This window comes from Perca fluviatilis, chromosome 4 (assembly GCF_010015445.1).
Source record: "Perca fluviatilis chromosome 4, GENO_Pfluv_1.0, whole genome shotgun sequence".
NCBI classification, from domain to species: Eukaryota; Metazoa; Chordata; class Actinopteri; order Perciformes; family Percidae; genus Perca; species Perca fluviatilis.
Window position 1 is genome coordinate 9,291,570 of NC_053115.1, and position 25,068 is coordinate 9,316,637.

At 41.0% G+C, this 25,068-nt stretch overlaps 1 protein-coding gene across 1 annotated transcript; it reads right to left on the reverse strand.

Annotated features, from left to right (window-relative positions):
• Window positions 1-824: 824 nt before the first annotated feature.
• On the reverse strand, window positions 825-9,392 carry kbtbd8 (kelch repeat and BTB (POZ) domain containing 8). The gene is made up of 5 exons (XM_039798738.1): window positions 9,377-9,392; window positions 7,465-7,672; window positions 6,943-7,249; window positions 3,877-4,696; window positions 825-3,572 (listed from the first exon to the last, which is right to left on the reverse strand). The coding sequence occupies exons 1-5, from the start codon at window positions 9,390-9,392 to the stop codon at window positions 3,109-3,111; spliced, it is 1,815 nt and encodes a 604-aa protein (XP_039654672.1). The 3' UTR covers window positions 825-3,108.
• Window positions 9,393-25,068: the final 15,676 nt, after the last annotated feature.

Consider the following 25,068-nt stretch of genomic DNA (forward strand, 5'->3'; position numbering starts at 1 on the left):
ACCCACAGGATAAGGGAACGTTGAAGAACACAAGCCTTCCCGTCTATGCTAAACAGCCCCATCCTGCATTAGAAAAGTACGCAGTTGAAACAACCAGAGAGCTAATAGAGCAATGACTAAACGTCAGGGACAAGAACTTAAATGCTAAATTACACATTATGGAGAACATCTGATGCAACATTCACCAGAAATAATCTGCTCAATTCATCCAAATCGCTCATTTCTTCTGGCTTCCTTGCAGTCACTGACTGCATTCACTATTTGGTTTAACTGTAAAGTTTATCACTTGTTCTGTACTGTTAAAAAAACAAAACCATAACATGTGTCACAATGACAGGAGTCCCTGAAGGAAAAAAGGTCTGGAACACTGGGTTACAAAATCCTACATTGTTGTCAGTTCACAGTGTTTCTTTCACCCAATACATGTCTGTAACTACGACAACTGACTGGGGTGTGTGACAAAAATTATGTTATACTGTTAACAGTGGAGAATACATTAACACATTTCACTTTTAATAGTTTTATTTTCAAATTATGTGCAATGTGAATTTCACAGTTGAGCTCAACCACCACTATAACCCGAAACCCAAAACAGACAAACCAGCGAAAGAAAAGCATGAACACAATAGAATAGCACCCATAAGTGATGCATGTAAATGTATTGCAGCCCAGGGCCACTGACTCTTTAACAAAGAAAGCAGTTGTTTTTTTTAGCTTGTTGTATTACATGACTGGTGTTTAAAACGTGATTTAAAGATGTAGTTACTTGATCTGTAATGCTTAGTTTCGGTGAGATGTTACAAAGAAATACTACTGTACTACTGGGAGACAAAATATCACTCGTGCGGGTAATCATTTTTTTCTCTCAACAGAGCGGGATTACTCTACCAGAACTAAATAGGTAAGTACATAAAGAAAGAAAAAAAAACAGCCACTGGAGACAACAAAAAGAAAAATCACATCTATTTTTTTTCAAGTTATAAAAGAAACTGAAAGGAAGTTTAAAAAACTGTGCAAGTACAGCAAACCTATAGTACAGTATATTACACATAACAAAAAAAATAATGTAAATACAGTACTGTGTATCAGTAGAAATCCTGAGAGTTCTCTGTTCCTGGTTCTCAAATGGCCATCTGTAGGCATGTGGATGAAGCTCAAACCATCTCTCACACTCTGTGAGGGCTGTTTTGAGAGCATTGTTCAAGCAGGGTCAATTCAAAATGAGCTCCAAGTCAGTCAACAGTGGATCTTCTCTTGGAGAAGTTACATCATATCCTCAAGTCCTTACTGAATGTGACTCTTCTGGTGTTAATGTCCATGTAAATCTCTTAGATGATTGCTATGTGGTTACAAACACCTTTTTTTTGTATTAGAGGGGTACTCTTCTTTAAGATGAAATACAAGAGAAATGTGTAGTGCAAAGATGACACAGGAACCTGCATGAGGAAATTGACGGCACTGAAAATGCGTTTCACAAGGAACGCCACTCAGTGGTTGTATTAATTCTTCTATACAAGATTGTCAACAAAACAAAAAGCAGCACCAACAACTTGTGTCCTCTGTGTGATGGCGTGTAGAGACGAAATTATGGCTCATGGTTAGATGAATTAGCACACAACCCGAGGCACCCTCACTTGTTCACGAGGGTGCTTCGTAAAGTTTGCAGTTAAGGACTGCTGAAGTGGAGAGTGATTCAGTGCAACGCTGAGTAAGACTTTTCAGATAATCTTCATCAGGAGGAACAGTTTTTGATTCTGAGGCCACTTTTCAAGCCACAGGCACATTGGCATCCCGAATGATCTGCACTAAATTACGCATCACTTCAAGCCTGCACCCATGCAACAGCCACACAATCATTGGAACTACCATGATTTTCACAAGCAGAGACAAGCACGCAAAACAATGAATGCACTTTTACTAAGGTAATATAACATAATATAGCCTAATCACAGTTCCATGACTTATTGCTACCACACAATTCTTTTCAATGTCCAGATCAACTATAACAAGACCTCAAATGCTTTTTTGGCATTTAAGAGGAAGGTTCTTTCAACCTTTTTTTCAAATGATTATTAATCCAATGTCGAAAAACAACCTCAACAGAGCTCGATGCTTAACTGAGCTTTTCACACAGTTGCTTAATCAACACTATGGCCTGAAATGTCCCTTTTCTCCTAATCAAACATATCTGAAGTTTCTGAGGTAAGCCTGTTAGTTGGTCTGAACGTTCCACTTAGTGTTGACACAAATTTGACTCCGTCCATGTTTCTCCAATGTGGAGAGTGAGTATTCTAACATTTCACTTAAGTTGTCTTCACATGTGACACAAAATGGATGCCAACTCAAAGAGTGGGAGGTATAAGCCCCCCATGCAACTGGAATCTCAAGCAAAACTTAAAAATAGCTCGGAAGCCACACTTGTGTATTGTTTGACACACCGACGCATGTGAAGGAAGAGGGGGCCTTAATATATCATATGAGCTTCAAGCTTCAAAAACACTAAAAGGTAATGTAAATCATAAGCACACTTCAAAACCTGTCTATAAAATAAGATGAAAGACTTGAAAACAGAATAGAAAAAATAATAGTAAAAACACACACAAACACAAAAGCCTCAGAGCCAGCAACCTACTAATGAGCTATAGTACTCATCTTACCCGTATGAATACATAGTTTATATAGTCATATATATATAGATTTTCACTTTATGCTGACACATAGCATCCATATCTCCAGAGGGCACTTTTATCCTGTCAATACCCTCATTCGCATGCTTATGATTTGTAAAAATCCTTACTTATATGTATCTAAAACAAAAATAGAACATGGCTCAACAACAAGCAAAAAATAGGATAATTGCACTTATGATTCGTTGTACTGTTTTTTAAACAAGCATCCGTGTGGGTAGTTGGTGCTGTCTGGAAAAAAAATACTGCAAGCTTTAAAAGCACCCCCATTTTGATCATGTTGAACCAAAGTTTGAACGCCTTAAGACTTAACCCAAAATGGTCCTTGCGGTGCAAACCCAAGGTAACACCAGGCACAAGGCAGGCAGGACACACACTACTCCCTCTGCCCTATAGATTGGTTTACAAAAAACCAGCTACCTCAAAGCACTTTCTGTAGACATTGTGGGTAAAGTTTGGCCACGACACATTCAAAATGGCGACCCAAATCCCAGAGGCGGTCAGGTGTCTCATAAACTTTGGTCCAAACGTCTGCTTCATCGTTGTACTGGTAAAGGGAGTTCTTGCGGCTGGTGCGAAACACATGCTCCTCCACCATCACCTGTGTGGCTCGTACAAACAGGTGTAGCTTGCCTTGCAGCAGCATGGCCTTTATATACGGGCTTGTGGCTTGGTCAAAGGGCAGATCTCTCTTGCGGCTCCATGTGCTCTTCTTAATGTCGTAGACCTCCACAGTGAAGGTGCGCTGGTGGTTCCTGCAGATGCCGGCAATGTAGTAGATGCAGTTCTTATACAAGGCCGCCAGACCCTGACTCCGAGGGACAGTCATCGGTGCAAGATGACTCCAATAGTCCTTACGGGGATCAAAGCAAAAGAAATATTCACCTGCAGAAAACAAAAATAAATGTTATTTAGAGCTGTGGTCAACTGCTTTAACATACTTTGTCATATAAATGTCAAATATTGTACATATTTTCAGAATATTTTGAATGAATGAGAAATATGACATCACATCAACTTCAGCTCACTGAAGACATTGCATAGTTTCATATAAGCAGTATTACTACATTACATTTTAAGTACTTGTCTTTGGTGTTTTCGTAGTTGTGTGTTATGATGGATGTCATACTCTTGCTGCAGAACAAATCTACCTACGGGTACAAATAAAGTAACCCGAACCTGAACTCACCTTGGAGGACATAGATGCGATCTTTGTACTCCACAGCAGTGTGAAACTCCATGGCCGCTGGCATAGGACTGACTGCTGTCCAACAGTTGTCCCTGGCATCATAGCACTCTACTGACTTTAATGCATTTCGCCCATCACCTTCATATACTCTGCCCCCCAGTGCATAAAGCTTCCCACAGCAGTGCACAAGCCTGCAGCCTATCCTCGCTCTCAGCAGAGGTGCGCGTGGAAGCCATCGGTTGCCTGCGTGTTCGTACTGCCAGAAGTCACTCTCTGCCCGATGGTCTATGGAAACTTCACTGTTGCTCGGTCTGTAACCTCCGGTAATGTAGATGTCATTCTCTGAGGACACCAAGATACCGACCTCCCGGAGATCATTGGGTGGTTTACAGAGCTTGAACACTCTTCCTGTGGCAGTGTCGAGGCAAGGCACCGTCTGCTTCTTCCCTGAGTGTTTGTGAGCGGCGTCAAAGCAGATGACCATCTCAGAAGCAGTCATACCCAGGCGCTGTGGGCAACCGTTGGTGCCAGTGAGGCGAGCTTTGGCCTCAGCAGGGTCCTTCGACAGGGATAGGGCACAAGCAAAAGGGGCGGGTATCCGACTGAGGAAGGCCTCATCCAGCAGGGGCAGACGGATGCATTCGGAAAAAACCTCAGCTAGGTGGGCCTCACGGCCAGAAAGATCATGCTCCAGCCAGCGGACAATGCTCTCATATACATGCTCTTCTTTCTCCACGTTGAGGTCATCATTGTTCAAAATGCTGACCAACTGCTCCTTGGTCATCTGGAGGAACTCTTGCTCCCATGACACACACAAGAACTACCACAAAAACATAAAAGGTTTCAGATTTTAGCAACCAAACACAAAGGAAGCACTGTTACAAGGCCAGAATAAAACAGGGTTGTTTTTTTTAATGAAAAGTGGAATATGGTAGCAGCAAGCAAAATCATTAAATCACAATGCAAATAACTGTTAAAGGACAAATCTGGCTCAAAATTAACCTAGAGGTTAATAACGTGTCCAAGTTCGACCGTTCTCTGGGATATGTTTTCATGCTAATCGAATGTGACCAGTTTTATCGCAAACCGCTAATTAACTTATAACGCTAGTCATCGGGGCACGGATAAAATAAAAAGAAATTGCTATTTCTATAGACCCTTTGCAAACCCGTGACCACGACCACGTGACGACGCCATGACGGACGGCAGAATCACAAGCTAAACAGTGTAGTAGACGAGCGGAAAGTTTCATTAGTTTCAAATAAATAACACTAAATAAACTGTAATAATAATAATACTACTACTACCGTATCTTCTTCTTGTTCATGGCTTCTTCAGACATTGTTTAAATTCACCTACCCTGGTCCCTGTCTCGATCCTGCCGGTAGCTAGCCGCCCCCCGCCGTTAGCGTGCCGTCCGGATGTGTATTCAGCCAGGCTTCTGTGATAATCATCCCAATAACAGTGGCGGTGGTGTGGCTATGTCTTCCAGTTACTGAAGGCTAGCTTTAGCTTGCGCTTGGAGCAGCAAGTTCATCTGCCTGTTGCCCCTCTGTCTGTCTCGTTCTTCAAGACGTGACATGACCTGTCCTCTGGAGGACATAGCCACACCACCGTGGATTGTTATTGGGATGATTATCACAGAAGTCTACATACATACACTCACAGGACGGCAGCTAGAAGTTAACGGCTATCAGCTAGCAGGGCAAGCTAGCTACAGGCACGTACCGTTGTTCACTGGCTGAGCCAATGCATCTTTCTAATGGATGCCTGAACGCATCCCAGCTCTGGGAAATAATTCATCACACGTTAATCCATGCAGTAAATCACGGAGTGTCTATGGTCAGTATTAACCACACATAATGTAACATCTAGCCATCGTCTTATCTGTGATTATATTCGCTGCTGACCGGTGGATATTTCGACGCGATGGGCAGCAGCTAGCGAGCAGTCCAAAGCTAGCAGAGTGATATGGCTCTGGCTGCAGCTAGCTGGTCGGCTAACCGGGGTAGGAGCTCCGCAGACCCGCATTTAATTCAGTTGTTTGGCCTTTTTGAAGCTAGTTTCCGTGCCATGTCATCTTTAATTTAAGCAATATTTTTTTGTATGTGTGTTAAGTTAAATGATCAAGGGAACGGCTTACTTTTTGGGATATGTAGGTCACTGAATAACCGACGATAGTTATGTGGGACCTGTTAGCAGGAACAGCTGGTTAGCACGGCAGCTAGCTAGGTGAGGAAGTTTTATTATTATTTATCAGTCATTTAAAACAGAAAGGCAATACATATACATGCTTGTGTTGGTGAGGATTACTCTGCAGATTGTGTATGTGAGAACAAAAACAGCGAACACACTCGTTTGACTTGCCGTCCGTCTACAGAATAGCTCTTCCGCCGTCCGTCATGGCGTTCATAATTCGCGGGAGTAGAGTGTGACGTCACGTGCAAAGGGTCTATACCACTAACAAGTTTATATCACGTATACAGGCGGGCGCCATCTTGGGAAAACAGTCAGACCAGTCGAACGTTGTGCATATAATTTAATAAACAGATATAATTCATCATTCAATTACATTTCACAAACGTAAGTCCTATCGACCCATTGGGAAACCACGGACCATGGGAGATTTCAAGTGACAGTTCAGCTCACGTTGCATGGCGTTCGTCGTTTGACTGGTCGTGACGGTTTTCCCAAGATGGCGCCGGCCTGTATACATGAACGGTTCTGTCTTTATAATCTATCTTTTTAATAAACTGTCTGTACAATTACAAAGTTCTCAATGCCTCGGTTTACGTGTAGGGACCCTCATTGTGCTACCGTGGAAGTGTGGTGCTATTTTGAGCCTTGTTAGTGGTATAGAAATAACGTTTTCTTTTTACTTAAGCCGTGCCCCGACGACTAGCGTTATAAGCTAGTTAGCGGTTTGCGATAAAACTGGTCACATTCGATTAGCATGAAAACATATCCCAGAAAACGGCCGAACTCAAACACGTTATTAACCCCTAGGTTCATTTTGCGCCAAATTTGTCCATTAAGAAACCAATCCTGTTCTCATGTTAAACTGACCTTCTTGCGGATGTAGTCCTGTGATCGTTCCCTCAGCTCCTGATGTCCATAGGCATCAGCAAACATGTAGACCCCAATACAGTTCTGGGGGTCCAGTCTGCTGATCATGAACTGGGCACACTGGTCCTGCAAGGCAGGAATCTGGAAAATGCTGGCTGCAGTGAACAGGGCCTGGACATTGGACTCAGAAAGCATGACCCTGGATGTGTAGGCATAGTCTAGGACGAGGTGCATGGATTCAGATTCCACCCCAACAATTCTGACCTCACGCTGGCTGCTCTCTGTAAGGCCACTGGTGAACATGGACCTGGTGGTGATGGCAGAGAAAACACAAATGCCATAACTATATTAATCAATTCTCACACAACAACTGCATTACGATTCAAACATGCTAAAATTGACAAGGAAGTTTGATCTGAATATTGTAACATTTATCAATTAACCCGTTACCAAGCTGACTTTATGTTTTTGGCTACTTAATTGTGAAAATACAAATATTTGTAAACATCAAACATTACCCACCTAAAATATGGGCTAATTGCTGCAAGGACATTCCGGTGACATGCGAACTTCTTGCCATGGTCCACTTCTACGACAATGTCTGTGAGCTGTGCTTCATCATACAAGGCTTTGAGCTGCTGAAGGATGTTACAGGCATGAACAGCATCTACCCCGTTGTAGTTGGTGCTTGGAGGTGTCCCATTTTGTACTTGTAACAGTTTCCCTACCTCTGAACAACACAGTACAAAGAGAGAGAAAAAAGTCACGATAGCGCCTTTGGAAACGGTGTAGACATTAGGGGTGGGCGATATGGCCCCTGATGATAATGATATCACAATATTAAATCTGTGATAATGCTATTCTTGATGATATGACAAAATACTGACCAATATTTTATTATTAATTTCAAGAACATAGAAATGCAACAACATAAGTGTTACACTTTTAGGTTGGTACACAGTTTACCTTCAAATAATTAATAAAAACTACAAAAAAGATCTCTGCTCTTTTAGTTTTAAACAACAGTACCTCAGAGCTAGTTACTGTACTCCTTTAAAAAAAAGTGATTTGATAGAGGGTCATAAACATTTATTCCTGTTGACAGACTGATATAATTCACTTTATATAGGTGTGTAGCCTAATGAAAATTTAAAAATAAACCTGTACTGTGCCATGCATTTTAACAGAACACAAGATGAAACAAATGGCAGAGTCCGATATGTCGCAAAGGTGACTATTAAAAATACTGACACAATAGTGATACACCAACATGTTTGTCAAAAAGGATTACTGTAAATTCAAAAGGCAAAGGTCAGTGAGACAGTTTTCTACTGAGAAAGGTACATTATGTATTCTGGACTCAAATAGATCGTATATGAGCAAAGAGTATATTTGGTACAGTTCTATTGATCAATGTTGCAACTACAACAACGTTTCATCTGCATTACTCGTTTTTTCATTCATCTGATTGTTTCTTACTTTGGGCTAAAGTTGTTCATGTTCTCACTGACCGACTGAACATACGAAAAAAATGTGAGCCTATATACTCGTGGATTCAGTTTAAAAAGTAAACTTGTTCCTTGTCAGGCTTGGTATGGCAAGTTATAACGTTACAAGTGGCAGCCCAACGTCATGCCTTCTGTACTGTTTAACTACAGGCTTGTGTTTTCAGCTGTTAAGGAACACAAACTAAAAGAAAAACAAATACCTCGTGTTGTATGACGCTAACTCCTTGACAGGACAAAGGCTCGCTATGAGTGAATAGAAAACTACTATCTCGCAAGGTGGTAGCTAGCTTGCTAACATCCCAAACCCTTTCCCGGCGACTGTAGGAACTGTGTGGGTGGCTAATTGAACTGGAAGAATACAAACTAACGTTATCTAATAGTTTATAATAGTTCGTCGGAATGTTTGATTATCACGTTAGCTAAGTTAGTTGACAAGCAAGCTTAACTTTTAGCAGACAGCTAGGCACCGAGCTAATGTTAGCAAGCTTTCTTTGACACAACATTGCGAGATATAAATGGCGATACAAACTTAAATGCTTTCAGCACTAAAGTTTCAATTTTAGAGAAACATAATAGTATTTAACGAAATGTCTAGTGCGTGTCTACTGGTAAGCGCAATTATAACCAACCACATTGGTTGTTTCTAGTAATGAACAAGTGTTTACACAATCAGCTGTCGATAGCAGGCTAACCGGCCGAAAGTTAGCCAGACAGCTAACATTAGCCTCATAGCGAGGCTAACGATAACCAACACTTTTGAGGAGTCGTTAGGAGCCTGACCTCTTTTAACGAGGATGCAACATGTCACGACTATTTCTATTAGTCTAAAAGACTATACTCCACGAACATACAAACACACAAAATATAACTTTAAAAGGCGTTATTTAAGTCCGATTACTACAGAAAACAAGGAAGATTTTGCTAACCTCCACTGGCAGCCATTCTCTCCAGTCTATCTCGGGGCAGACTCGAGAAACGTCAGTGAGGGTTCAGCGGGGCCCCGGAAACACGGAACAACCAATCACAAGAGAATCGCGGATCTCTCAGCCAATCATATTACTTTTATCTGAAATAGGGAAAAAAAAGTTGGTAGCCGTATGGGCAAATTATTCACAGCAACAGAATTACAGACTTCACATTACAGGCTTCACTCGATATAATTGATCCAAACAAGTCAAAGAAGCCCATCTGGAGTGGAACAGGTGGATACAGAGTAGTCCATAGCAGAGAGGAAGCACTCTGAGTGCAGTGACCTGAGCTGTCTAGTATTATAAATATGTTGGAGCAAACTGGTGGTAGACGTTACTAACTGAGGAAGAATCAATTTTCTTTGCATAGACTGTATTGTCCTTATATACTTAGTCATATAGGCGCGAAGGTTAAATAAAATCACATCAAACTTTCTATATTAATTGTAATGAATGGGTGCTTTGTTGTACACATAGACTAAATATTAATGGACAGAGCATCCGGTTTGCCAATAGACTGTTACAATCGATGGTTGTACAGTACAGTCTTTTAATTGGCCCTTGGACTGCAATAAGCAATATCCAGTGCAGTATAGTAGGCCTAAGTCAAGCTTAAAACACCAGTTTCTTGTGTATTAAAATAGAAAGTACACAGAGGACTCAATTCCTATGACAGGGGCGATTTTAACCCTTTTTAAACTTGGAAATGTCTGCTTCTCCATAGATAAATATCCGATTTAATTTGTAATACAAACTCACCTTTGTAGTAAAGGCCCTTTGGCTGAGCATTAAAGTAAGTTTTCTCAGAATTCTTGGTGTCGTTCTAGTTACATAATTCATTGTTTCCTCTATCATGATAGTCCAAATAGATGTTAAAAGGCACAGTTAATAATAATAATAATCATTTATACTTTATTAATTTAAAATTACAATGTTTTCACTCTGTTGTTATTACAAACATTACACACACATGCATCTGTACCTATACATGCACTAATTGAGAGATATTCAGAGTGAGGGGGCTTCCTATGGAAAGGCACCCCAAACAGTTGGGGGTTTGGTGCACTTTGGCAGTGCCCAGGAGGTGAATTGGCACCTCTCCAGCTACCAGTCCACCACCGTACTTTGCTCCATATAGGGACTTGAACCAGCAACCCTCCAGTTCCCAACCCAACTCCCTACTGACTGAGCTACTGCCACCCCCAACCACAGTAGAATAATGTTTAAAAAAATTACATTGATAGGGTTTCAGGCACCCCTAGAGCTCTGATCCTAGAATCGCCCCTGTCCTATAAAAGTAGGTTTAAGATTCAAATATTTTTTAAATTATACTCTAACCTAACATAATCAAGACATTGTAAATTGTGGCTCTACTAACATGCCCAGATCTAGGCATCACACATTTCCTCCAAAAGACACTAATGCTGTTTTGTAGTAACACATTTTGTAGGACACAAGTTATGAATGTTCCTGATTTTGTTTGAGTTTTTAAAGCTCAGATGTAAATGGGATTGTACAGCCTCTTTTTGCATTGAACACATCTGTTTTACTCAATTAAGGTAGTTTGGGGTATGTTGATTAGATTTTAAATCCACAATGGTAAACGTCTTGTGCCTAGCTAGTTCACCTGTTGAGTTATAGTTATGTGCTGCTTCTATGTACGGTAAATGTATCAGTGCAGCTGTGGCCATAAAGGCCAAAGATTTAATCATATACCACACACGTTTGTGCATAATGTTATAAGCTGCTACTATGTTTCAAATTGATTTCTAAAACTGTTGTTTTTATGTGTTGTAATCATAAACCCCATGCTTTCTGTTTTGGCCTGTATGTTGTGAGTCCAAGCTGGACCCCTTGTGAGTTGAGAGGCTCCTGATTAATCTGGCATGATGGACATAAATCTGTTTTCCACTTCTCACCATCTTGTGTTAATATTCACATGGCAGCAGCTGTGCTGGCATGTGGAACCAGAATCACACTTAAGATATATTATCTTCTGCTGAAAAGTAGATTAAACTAGAGACCATCTTGCAATGAGATCACACCAGCTGCAATGCCAAATCGGGCCAGGGACGTTAAGTCGGGGCGCCATGGCCCCTTCCCTACTTCCTACACCCCTATTTCCGGCACCATTGCTCAGACTCACCCATCTTTAAACTCTGCTTTCATTTTAATCTCCTGTAAAGTTTCGAGACTGCATCTTGCACAGTTATTGGGACAGGGGTGTAAAATGGTAACATGGGAAATGTATTGGTAGATCTCCCATTTTATGGTGGGACTGGCTGGAAAACGGAATTGTTACATTGGGGGATCTGTATCTCGTTTGGATATTGAAATCCTTTGAGGATGTGGTACAACAATTTGGAATCCCCAGGTCCCAATTTGTTTTAGAAATTTGCAACTTCACCATCTGTTATTGGGGATTTTTGGATCCAGTTCATCAGCCCCTAAGGCATCAGAATGTTTAGATAATGTGTTGATGAACTTTGGGAAAGGGCATGAGGCTTCAAGGTATTATTCTATGCTTATTCAGAACTTCGTGGATGGAGCCTGGTCAGCCCTCAAGAAGACAGTGGAAAGGGATCTGAATATAACACTGACTATGCCACGCAATATGAGGGTCCGCCTCATTCAGTTTAAGATTATGCATCGCTTCTATTGGACTACCTCCAAATCATTTAGACTAAGATTAAGAGACACACCAAAGTGTTGGAAATGTAAGACAGAGGACGGCCAATTACTTCATATCCTATGGTCCTGTAACAAGGTCCAGGAATTTTGGACAGGGATACATGATAACCTATGTCAGATTGTAGGGACCCAGATCATTCAGCCCAAGACTATTTGATCAACAAGAAAGGTCAATTTTAAGCGGGATAGAAGTTGGGTCCAAAAAGTTTATTGATGGCCAGACAGATTTTTCTGAGAGTATGGGGAAACAAAGGGGTACCTTCAATTCAAGAATGGGCTTGTGAGATGGCGAGAGTAGAAGCATTTGAAAAAATGTCAGGATTAAATGTTCACACAAAAAAATGGGGAAAGTACCTGAGCTCTTTGGAGGGCTCCTTGGATGCAATGTACTGGGGATAGACGTATGCAAAGTGCTTACGGTGTTATCATATATACATAAAATGTGTATTTGGCTTAGAGTTTGTTGTTTATTTTGTTTTTATTTCATTGTATTGCATTTTATGGCTATTATTTTATCTTGGGGGGTGGGGTGTCAGATGGGGAAGTGATGTGTCCATTTCGTGAGTTGTGTGTTTTGTGTTAAAAATAATATAAAAAATGTTAATCATAAAAAACAGGAAATGCAACAATGGTAAATGTCTGATTATATAGCTTTTCGTTGCATACCCAAAGGCAATAAAACCAGAAATTTAAGTGTTGGCAAACTTGTTATATCCCAAGCGGGTTTTCATATTTTTGTTCAAGAATTATACAACATCTCATATTGCACGTCTCATCATATTGCAGGCCATGCATTTTAGATCACACAGGATTATGTTTACTTGAGAGGCTCATTACTCTATTTCATGTTTTCAATGTTCAATAAATTGTTTTAGGTGGGTTTATTGAGCCTGGCATCCTTACCTTTACCTTGGAGAGGCATGTGCATTTTTGAGCAGCAGGGACAGTGGATGGAAAAGTGTTTTTCCTGACTTTTTCATTTATTCAATAAATATATTATAATATATATTATTTAAAATCATTTTAGCGTCAGTGTTGGCTCTAAGCACATACTGGATTTGAAATGAAACAAGTTGCATGAAATGAGGTTGAAATGCTGACTTGGTTTTGATTTGAGGGTGTTTATATCCACGTTGGCTAAACTCTTGGAAAGGTGGTCCTATACTGTCTTGTTGTACTATTTTAATTTAGTGGACTATGACTAAAAAGGGAGCTTTACATGTCATACTGCACACTGCTACCCAATATGAACTTGAACACTCTCAAACAGCCTCAAGGCAAAAAGTCAGCAGTTCAGACTTTGTTTTTTTCAAATTCATTTCAAATACAGTCACTCGAGTACAAAGCAAATAATAGAAAATGTGTCACTGTTTAACTACTGACTTAACTAGTACTGGCACAGCAGAATACTGCCAGCAGCCCCAAAGTAACCTTTATCATGAGCACTGTCTATCAGGATTCTTTACTTTGATGTTTTAAAGTTGTTATTAAGTGTTATTAATGTTTTCTATGAAGATGTTTCAATCTCTCTAATAAATTGGGATATATCTGTATATATGTGTGTGTGTGTGTGTGTGTGTGTGTGTGTGTGTGTGTGTGTGTGTGTGTGTGTGTGTGTGTGTGTGTGTGTGTGTGTCTCTCTCTCTCTCTCTCTCTCTCTCCGTCTTTGTGAGTCCAATGTGAGTCCATATCTGTAGCCTACTTGGTCCGGTTCTGGTGGTTGATTAACGCAGATTTTTGCTGATTGGCTCTCATAACTGCTGGATTGGGTGGCGCATAGTGCGCCGCCATGAATCCATGAGGCAAATGTTTGTGATTACTGTCAGGTAAATGTAGTAGTACAATGTCTGAAGTAGAACTACACAGTAAGTCAGTAGGCTATACAGTGGGGTTGCATAAGTAGTTTAGGATCCTTCTGTAATTTTGGGGTACAATAGTTCAGGAAAAAGCTACAAGCAGCAATACCACAAGCCAAGCAATCGGCCCGTTCCAAACAGACACATTTTGAACAGGCACTGTACTAGTACATAAATTCGACAAAAGGTCAATAAGCATGTAGTCAGAGCCAACACTAGCAGTGTTTGCTGCATGCAGAAGTAGATTGTTTAAAACCTTAAGGTAACACCTTTACTGCAGTGCCATTATCAATGTTGTGCAGGCTGGAAATGCACTCTAACACTGTAAAATGACAGAAAGGGAGACAACGAAAAGTACAACTGCAATCTGAGCAATCGATTTTACTTTTTTTCCAATTTCTTCCCATTCAACCACAGTGCTGGCTGTGAAATTGGGCCTACCTACTGTTGAATGAGAGAAAAAGGCTTCCTGGATTTGCTGTTATTTGATGCTAGCTCTGGTTTCTGTTTACCCCTCCACAGATGTCCTTTTGTTACATTGAAACTGATCACCTGATCGCTGCACTTTCTACTTCATCCCCATCTTGCACAGCATTTTCTGGTCACAGCAATCTCAACGAAAGATGTATTATTATAGTGTGCATCCACAATATGATACTGGTTCAGCCCGAAAAAATGCAAGAATGGCTGTAACCAATGGAATAAGAAAAGGTGTCTCCAGAGAATATGTAGGAATACAGTAGATGGGATCATCTTTTGCTGCTTAACCTCAGATCTGGAAACACAGCTGCTGTTTGGTGTTTTTATTTCAAGTAGAATTGTCATTATCATGTTTTAAGTTAAATAAATGTCTATATCCATCACTGTTGATATTTTTGTAATAAGTCAAAGTGATTAAGAGTGTTTGTGTTCTGTATAAAAAGAAAGGGTTTACATTTGTGCTAAGTGTTCTCATCTTATCTATGAGGCCTCTCTTTTGTTTTCAGCCCGTCTCTTCTAATGTCTTGGAAAGATGAGAGGAAGACAGTCCGGGGGGGTTAAATGGTGGATTCTCAGGTTGGCAACGTTTAAATTGCAGAACAGAAGAAGAAGAGGAGATAAGATGAGATGCATGAGTAAGAGGAAGCAGGGGGTGTAATTGTAGTTTAAATGTGTGTTTTTGTCAGAGATGGAGGTAATGGGTTATTATATGCTTCTGGGGGCCTGTAGAAGAATGCCTGCAGATGTTGTGAAGAGCCACAGGCTCCCCCACCCTGCCACTCAGGAGGAGACAAATAGGAGCACAATGGGACGCTGCTGTAAATACAGACCTGGAGGTCCTTCTCCATGTTTAGAAGTTCTTGTTATTTTCCTCTGACTTTCTTTCTCACTAAGCCTACCTGAGCAGATGGTCTGAGTCTCCCCAAAAGCCCCTAATTTCCACACAATCCCACCCTAGCAACTCAAACTGCTGACAAAGTTGTTTGCTAATTGTAGTTGCATATCATAACTCCCCATTTGGAAGTTTTTTTCTGTTTCTGTTGAGGGGTTGAGGTTATTGTTGATTGTAAATAAATCATGAAGTTATGATATCATTAAATACTTAGCTTTAAAGGAATAGTTTGACATTTTTGGAAATATACTTAAATTTGTTTTCTTGCAGAGAGTTGGATGAGAAAATTGATACCACTCCCGTGTCTGTATACTAAATATGACGCTAAAGCCAGCAGGCGGTTATCGTAGCTTAGCATAAAGACTGGAAACAGGGGGAAACAGCTGGCTCTGTCAAAAGGTACGAAAAACCTCAATAGGCTTGCCGCACTCTTACGTGTCTGTGAATAGTAACTTTCTGGACTCCTGCACATAACGCCCTATGAAACGGCAAATGTGGTTTTTCACTTTGGTTTCTGTACAGAATAAACAAACAAAATATTAAATTTGAGGTGCTGGTAAGTGGACTTTTACCTTTGGACAGATCCCAGGCTAGCTGTTTCCCCCTGTTTTAGTCATTACCTTGTATAAGCTAACTAACTGCTGGCTGTTGCTTCATATATTGCAGACAGATACAAGAGCAAGAAAGCAAATAAAGCTATTTCCCAAAATGTCAAACTATTCCCTTAAATGGTTTGGCTTAATTCCTTCTAGTTTTCATCAAACTTAATTTGCATCAAGGAGTTGAAAGGTATGAGACAATTCAATACTCCAACCTAGACACTGCCAAGGATTCCTCAAGATTGAGTCTATTTGAGGAAAGATAAGATTGTACAAATATCAGTCTGTTGGGAGCTCCCTGAGTATTATCCCGTCTTTTGCAATCAAAGTGGGTGGTCCTATTATGTGGTGATAATAACTATTCATGCTTTCACAGCTATCAGATGGAAGGCAAACTCTCAGGTTAGCAGAGACGTTCTCTTTTCTTGTGTTGAAACTGTGCCAAAAATGTAAGCACACTGATAACACTGGATCAGAGCTTGTGCGTTTTGATCTGTCTGCCAAAACCCCACAGTGACTAGTAGAAAGCCAAGGTTCACATTGGCTCTAACTTTGGGGACAATTTCAGTAAGCTGCTGCTGGGTGACCGTGCATAGTCTGCCCTTCAAGTTGTAAAAGCAAACAAATAAAGCTGTGCTGCCTCCCACTGTGAGGTCGACTCATTTGTTCCACTTGTCCGGCTGATGGATTTGGTTTTATAAAATTTGGCTTTTTTTAGCCTGCCGCTAATTAGTTAAGGGAGAAAAAAACATGCACTCCACACATTTTGTCCAATTTGACAAGCCTCTTTTTTCTCCTTCTAAATCGTTCTCCTGTGGTCTTCTCCACAGACCTGTGCATCCACAGCATGGCTGAGCTCTCTCTGTGTCAGGGTAAGCCAGAGTGGCCGGGGGGCTCAAGACACCCAGCAGGGAAGTTTGGGTCTCTAATAGCAGAATCGGATTAGAGGACTCCCCTGGTGTGTGCTGTCATGCACCCGTGTGTGAATGCTCTGCCTGTCATCAATATAGAGGCGGCGGCGCGGGGAGATCTATCAGCAAATCCGATTGCACGCAGAGAATTCTGAGGTCCCGGCAGAAACGGCTGGAATGGGCTTTTTTTTCTCCTCTCTCCCACTTTCCTTTTACATTATTTCAGGCCCCAGGAGAGTATTCTCCATCATGTCAATGTAATGTAGCACACAGAGGCAATCATGCAGCCTCTCTGGCCTCAGGGCTGCCTGCTCGGAGGAGAAAATGCAACTTTAGCACTTAATCATCTCACCCATAGCTGCCGCACCAGTCTATGGGAAGGTTTTCCACACAATGTGAAACCAGATCCCTCATGGTCGGCATGCTGTTGTGTGTCCCCCATGGTTGGGGGCTTTCAGTCCTCCATATCCCCCCTTCCCATTTGAAGATCAGCGAATTCTCTGCCTCAGACCTGTGCTTATATGTCAATTCAGCTCATGCGGAAAAAGACCTCAGTTGGGTGCGATGTTACCTGCCGACACCTGCTGAAACATTTGGATTCATGAATCCCATCTCCTCACTGAGGAGTGCATGGCAATCAGAATCATTCTAGTGTGATCAATGCCGCGCCACTGAGAAAGACCATGCATGCCAGGAGCAGAGTGATGTGGGGCTTTATTGATATTGGCTTACATGCACACCAGACATAACTGTTTCATGTTTCAAGGCCACAGAGTGCACATTTGATGGGAAACAGATACAGTAAAGACCTAATGTGATGCAAGTAAAGACAGAAAAAAGTAGGAGTGTGTGTGTGTGTGTGTGTGTGTGTGTGTGTGTGTGTGTGTGTGTGTGTGTGTGTGTGTGTGTGTGTGTGTGTGTGTGTGTGCATAGAAATGAACAGGGAGGTGTGTGTATTATCAAGTGATTGATCGGTTGCACGTATAGCTCCAAGGGAAGACATAGGGAGAGGTCAAACAAGTCTGTTCCAAATAGACCTGTCGGAATCAGCCTCGGGGGTGGCCTAACTGGTTAGACAAGGGCGATACTTTTTTACTACAAGTGCCCTTGCTTTACTGTGCGTGGACTGGACAAGCCCATGTATTATGCACTGGTCTCACTGGGTGATAAATGGCATACCTCCATTTCAGAAGCAGTGGAATATTCACAAGTGCTTATCTCTTTTAATCTCCATGACCACAGGCCAAGTCACTGAATTAGTGGGCAAGGCATAACATTGCTGCTTAAACTGCAGGGGCAAGGTTATTTAACCAAAAGATTTATCCGAAAGCTATTTATGTGATAAATAAGCTTGGTGATGTTTTTAGGACATATTTAAAAGGAGCACATGTAGGATTTATGCTAAAGATGAATCACAGTCATATCCCATACACTGTATATTTTCTGGAAACAGTTCTTTACATCTGCACATTCATTAATTTCTCCTCCCGGCTGCATGTGATGTACATTATGAAAGCGAAGCATTAGAGTTGTGGAAAGCTGTGTTTTTAATCTGCGCCACCAAAATAAATGTTACGCCGCTATGTTGGATATGAACATAAAATGTCTATAAATGCTCAACTCCACACTGTCAAGTAATTGGAAGCAGATTTTTGTGCCTAAAAAAAAGTACTTCTTTTTCTGTCTGTTGTCTTTGATTTAATTGATCTAGTCATTACATTGAAGATGTGAATCTTTAAAAACAGTTGGGCACTGTAGTTATGAGCAAACTTTACTCAAACAGGAGTAACATTTGGGGGAATAAGATTTATCAGGATTTGGCTACACAGACAGTACTTGTTAGCAGGATTAGTTCATTGTTAGTTTTGGTCTTTTCAAGGGATTTGTTGATAATATAGAATATCACCAGCCTCCCCCTTAAGTTACATTAGCAATACCACAGTGTAAACTGTACTGCATGACATGTAAAAATCCTGCATTCAAAGAACATCAGTATTGTGTATATAACATCTTCAAGGTAACTTGTAAATAAAGCTCTGAAAGGTCCAATGTGTAGGAATTTCTCCCATCTAGCATTGAGATCGTATATCGCAATCAACTCTCTCGCACCACGCAGTTCAAAGTACATATTACAGCTACGGTAGCCTTCATGCTTCAAAAAGCCAGTCTCTTGCTCTTTTCAATATCCTTTTTCTTTTTCTGGGTGAAGAAGAAGACTCCTGTTCCTGAAATTTGGATTTTGAATACGTGTGGTCCTCCATGTTTCCTTCTTCAAACTTGCCGGGGCCGCGAAGCTACCATACCCATCAGCGGGAAGCTATGATACCCATTAGCAGCATTAGAAGAGCCTGTGAGTTTATCATGTGACAGCGAAAACGCGGAGCAGTATGTCCTGTATGTCCCTTACCGGTTTACATATTTCAAGATGGTGCATGACTATGGAGCGTCTACCCCAGTTCATGCGAATGCAAATGTAAAATTTCAAGCCAAAAGGAATACTTGGAATTGATGGTGGTGGTAAATATTCACAAGTTTGTGAACGGGCAACACAGATTTTGATCATGAACAACACGTTACACACTGGACCTTTAAATAAACTAAAAGTACAATGTTGGTATCTGATAAAATGAAAATACTCAAGTCAAGTACAAGCACTTGAAAATTGTACTTCAGTACAGACCTTGAGTAAATATGCTTAGTTGCATTCCACCAGTGGCGTCAACACCCTCCGAGGCAAACCATGGCCCTTCAATTTAAACACACAAGGTTGCTAGATTCTGATATATCTTTCTACAGGAGTTTCCTTTGGAGACTACAACTTGTATTACAGACACAATTCCCAATTCTTCTCAGCCCTCTGCCTCCATCCTCAGCTCCGCCGCAGTCATATCACAGCAATTTGGAAGAAGCTGAATTCTACAGTACAACTACACCACCATCCTTTGTTTTCCCTCCACGCAGAAACTGGATGTCTGCCACGGAGCTTTCTAGAATACTAATGAGGGTGGTTAGCGAGTCAAAGTTACTGACCTGAGGTGTCGGGATAGAGCACAGTGGTGGTGGGGTTGAGTGCAGTCAGAAACCGTTTGCCACAATAAGACTGGAAATGTCAGAGTTTATTACCTCTGGCCTGGCTTGCCCTCAGTCGGTTGGTGCTGATAGCAAACTACACAATTGCCTCATTTGTCCTATTATGGAGAATTTTGGGGATGATGAAGGGAAGCATGAAGGTTTTGTTACACTACAATCACAGCAGCAAGAGTGAGATGTTTTCCATTATATCTCACTTACTGGAAACATGTCAGGGTTTTTTTTAGCTCCTTGAGAGGCATACTGTAGTTTCTCAGGGAGGATTTGAACTGCCCCTGGAAGCAATGTCTCTGTTTTTTCTCCACTTCTCTCCGTCTTTGCTTGTCTCTTCCTTCACCTGTCCTATTCTGTGGTCGTTTTTTGTATCATTTTGCCGCTTATTATGTTTCTGTCAGTCCGTATCTCCCATTTTTCTCTGCCTATCGTTTCTCACTTCCCCAACGTTTCCAACTTCATTTAAATTCTGTTCCACCTCCTTCTCTCTCCCTCTCTCCCTGTCTCTCCACAGGTGGGGAGGCCAGAAAGAAAGAAAAAAGTAAAGAAAGGGATTAATCCCCCTTTTCTGCTCCTCATGCCTTTCCATGAACATGGTGAGGGTTAGGCTTGTCAGACAATTAATGTAGCTCCTTGCGGCTATGGAGAGCCTCTCCATTATAAACAAAGCCTATTCATGAGCTGGGAGATAACCCCCGTGCCATCATTTGTATCAGGGGGAGAGTAATTACCCCACATGCAACTAATCTATCTCTGCATCCACTGATTCTTCTTCTATGTGGCAACCTTTTTAAGGAGGCATCCCCCATTTTTGTCAGTCTTTAATTCATATTTCCATGGAACATTATGGATTACAGAGATAAAATTGTATTAGTGAACAGCAAGTGCGGTGATAGATGCATATAATGTAGCATACATATTTCCTATTTCACTAAACATAATTTGACAATAACAGATTGTGGATAAAAGTGGTTGTATGAAGAAATATGGGAGAGGAAAGTCACAAAAAATGAACTTCGTAAAGACAAAAAAGTTTCAAATTGTAATCCAAACATACAAGGGGGAAAACATGTTGAAAGAGCCCTAAAGAGAATCGCAGCGTTGGATGGATTATGCACGTATAGCAAATTAATAGTTTTTTTTTTTTTTTTTAATATCATAATGTTTTATATGTGGCTGATCAAGTATAAAATTAAAATATATTTGGAGTTACAGTTGCCGGGTTGGCTCGGTTGGTATAGCAGGCGCACATATGTGGAGGTGTGTGCCTCGACGCAGAAGGTCCGGGGTTCAGGTCCAACCTGGGCGATTTCCTGCATGTCTTCCCCTCTCTCTCCCCTTTCACATCTAGCTGTCCTTTCCTTTAAAGTCTGAAATGCCCAAAACAAATCTTATATATATATATATATATATATATATATATATATATATATATATATATATATATGTTTAATATTTGTATATATATATATATATATATATATATATATATATATATATATATACAGTACATATATATTTGGAGTTACAGTACCAACTGAGGGTTATTGGATCCCTTTTGGAAGCCTTCATAATACACGTTCCCTACCTTCATAACTTCAAGTGTTTCCTTCATTGGTGTTTCTCTATAACAGTATATTTGCCAAAGGTGTGTTCTGGCAGACTTAAATTGAGCAATTACGGAGTGTAATGTTGGCAAGAAGCAGCTATTTAAAAATATCCAAACCTCAAAGAGTAGCTGGTATTCTATGGAAGAGCAACATTGCCATCTATCACTGAGAAACAGAATTGCACATACCCGACATAAAACTAACATTGAGTTCCTGAAATCAGATTTTACAAGTCTACACATAAAGATAGTAACGAAACACATCAAGATTTTGGCAAAAAATCAAATGCAAAAACAATCTGACCAAACCATACCTGTGGTGTCTTGTTGGTCTGTATGCTATAATAACAAAAAAACTCAAATATAGTCAACAGGAGTAAATGAGTAAATCGGAGTGAATACCAAGCAGGTTTAAACGGATTGATACAACAAAATTAGGGTTTTGTTATAAAAAGTAGATCCTAAGCAAAGCCAAACATGATCCCTCCTCTGCCCTGACTGACATGCTGATAGTCTACTTAGTGGCATTCCTTATGCATATAATGCAGCCAGCTTGGCCCTGGATGGGAATTCTCTGCCGCCATCCTGAGATTTATTCCTCAGGCTTGCGCTCAGGTAGTGTATTTGCATGGGATGGGGTGATGCTGCCACATTGTCAAATGATAATCCTGCTTTGCTGCCGGTCTCAAAAGTCCCACCGGTGCCTCGTGTGGATGTGATTTAATTTCTCCCGGCTAATTTAGTGAAGAGTGCAGTTTATTGAGTGGCCCGTCTGTCTGTGTGAGAGATTACAAGTGAAGGTGGTGCAGGTGATTAAACATGTGGTTGATGTGGCTTTGCTCTGTTGCTAGGATGGCAGCTGTGACATCAGAGTGTATGATGCATGACCTTTATTTTTATTATTATTATTATTATTAGCACACATGCAAACACATAAAGTGTATCCATCCACACACAGAGACACGCTCAGCGAATGCCACAGGAGTGTGTCATTGTGATTGAGAGAGATGGCTTCTTTCTTAAACATAATTTCATGCATAATGTCGCAGATCCAGCTCCTGTGCAGCCTGACTGTTCTCCCCTGAATCCTAATTCCGCATTCAGATTGGTTTATTTCTGAGACGCCTCAGCAAATCATGCCCCTAATTAATCGGAATGAGGCATAGATTCCAACTTCCTTCTTCCGTTGGCTCCGCAATTTTCAAGTGCTTATGAGGAATGCATGAGGAAACAGAAACACTATGACTATGGCTATTTCAGATGTAGCATTTGATCACGCCGCTGTGTGCAACTCACTATCATTTCTGCAATGCTTTAAATCTGCAGTGTAGATATTTTAATCAGAGAGCCTCTCCTGCTTTCCTTTCCCTCCCTCCATCCTTTGCTCTTCAGCTCTAACAGCCCTTGACAGCTAGAGATGAAATAGAAAATTTGATATCAAACACCTACACAAAGGAGGGCTGACCTTTGATCAGCACGCCGTTTGATGTTGTGACATGAAATTTGCATCATAGGAGCCCAGGCAGCGGACGCAACCGCAAAGGGCTAATGCCAGAGCCCTGTCAGGGAGCTGCGAAGGTCAAGGGCCTATTAGGAAGGAACAAGCCCTCTAATCCCACACAGGGGCCCTGCACAGCATTTGATGTTCAATACACAGAAATGGAATAGAAAATTAAGCCCTGAGTACAGAGCAATGATAGTAAGAGTATTCATTAGGTATTAGCCCATGAGAGAACAGGGAAGGAAGGGTATTATGGAATTATTATTAGATATGATATTGTGTTTAGAGCAAGACATCCATAACCTCTGCTAGTCAAACAATATGATACTATACCAGGCCTCTTGCTGAAAGGAAAATCAGCTCATTTGATGCCCAAATTTCCAGAACGCATTTCATAACTGCTAAGCTGCTCCTTGTCAGAAATAAAATAGACATCCTCTCAGGTTTGTGGTGGTGTGGGCCACTTTCAAACATATGGCATGCTCCATCTGAATGTTGTTTATTGATCTGTGGACAGGTGGATCAGTGGAGCTCTGAAGCTGCTTAATTATTCAAGCTGGCATGTCATTTTTCATACTTGGTGCTGTTTCAGAAGACCAAAAATAAACCTGTCACTCCTACTGTCCATCTTTCATCTGGCCATCCGCTTGCAACCTCATTACCTACATAGGACAAGTGAGGGAGGAAAAGTCACGGGAGAGGAGAGGAGAGAGGTGAACACACACGTTTACACATATACTTTCTACTTCTCTCGCTTGCTCTCTTACACACACACGCAACAACGACACACACACACACACACGCACGCACACACACACACACATATACACACACACACACACACACACACAGTTTAACAGGTCTGTAGCACTATGCCAGACAATCATTTGATCTCATTTCAGGCAATATCATCATCCTGTCCTGTAATCAATATTTCACTTACATGTTTGGTTCCACTTTCAAAGTGCAATCATGATACATTACACATAAGTGTTTTGTATAAGACAGTGGTTTGTTTGGTTAATTTATGGTAGTTGACAAATTGGATGTACATTCTTGAAGTGTGTATTATTATCACTGTTCTAGTGCAGGTTCTGCCAGACATCCCTGTAAAATGCTGGTAGTCATTTATTCATGTTTGTGTGATCATAAACCACTAAGATATTACAGCTCACTTTGCATGATCAAATAAAAATCTCAAGAAGGTCTTTTAAAGTAAACCTGCCATGAGATCGAAACAGCTTAACCTGCACTTGAAGTTTCTAAAAGTACAGGCTATGAGCCAAACCCCTTAGTATGCATACTTATACATGAATATAGTAATATAGTCTGCCAATTAACAACATTTATATTTTCAGTGCATGGTCGACAGTATGGTAACTTATCAGGTTAAGGTTCAGCCCAGCGTTACACCTGGATTATCTTTTTTTTTTAAATGATATACTGAGATACATCAAATGAATTAAATAATTTAGAAGTAGAGGTGCAATTTAAAGCTTTAGTGCCTAACTTTTTGATATTAGCAAACATCCGTTACATTCAAGCCATTGCCAAATAAGTTGATACAAAGCTATTTAAAGGCCGGGACACACAGGGCCGATAATCGGCCGTTGGACAGTCTGGCGAGGTCAGTGACTCGAGTCTGTTCGGTGTGGCAGTCGGGACTCACAATGGCGAGTGGAATGAGCGTGACTAGAGTCTCTCAAAATCTTTGTTGAGCTGAAATGAAGACAGATTCAGCAACTGCACGGCCTTGCCATTTCTCGCTTAAAATGTTTTCAGAAACATGTTTCAGTGAACTATTTCAGTACAATATGAGATCGTATTCTGAACGAGCCACCATGACAGTCTGGCTTTGAAGAGCATAATGTTTTTTTAATCCTAGGGGTCCTCTGTGGCTAGTAGCAACTATGTGGAGGAGGTGTGGGGGTGGGGGTACGTGCACGATCACCAAAGGCTTTTATCATGTGGACGCGCCGACAGTGTTGTTGTCATTACTTAGAATTCCTTAAGGGGGCGACAGAAAC

What these genes read in the sequence shown, in the direction of transcription:
- kbtbd8 (XM_039798738.1), bottom strand. An exon ending in AGGACTACATCCGCAAGAAG is followed by an intron (nt 4,697 to 6,942) that starts GTCAGTTTAACA and finishes TTTTTGTGGTAG; the next exon opens with TTCTTGTGTGTGTCATGGGA. An exon ending in TCGCATCTATGTCCTCCAAG is followed by an intron (nt 3,573 to 3,876) that starts GTGAGTTCAGGT and finishes TGTTTTCTGCAG; the next exon opens with GTGAATATTTCTTTTGCTTT.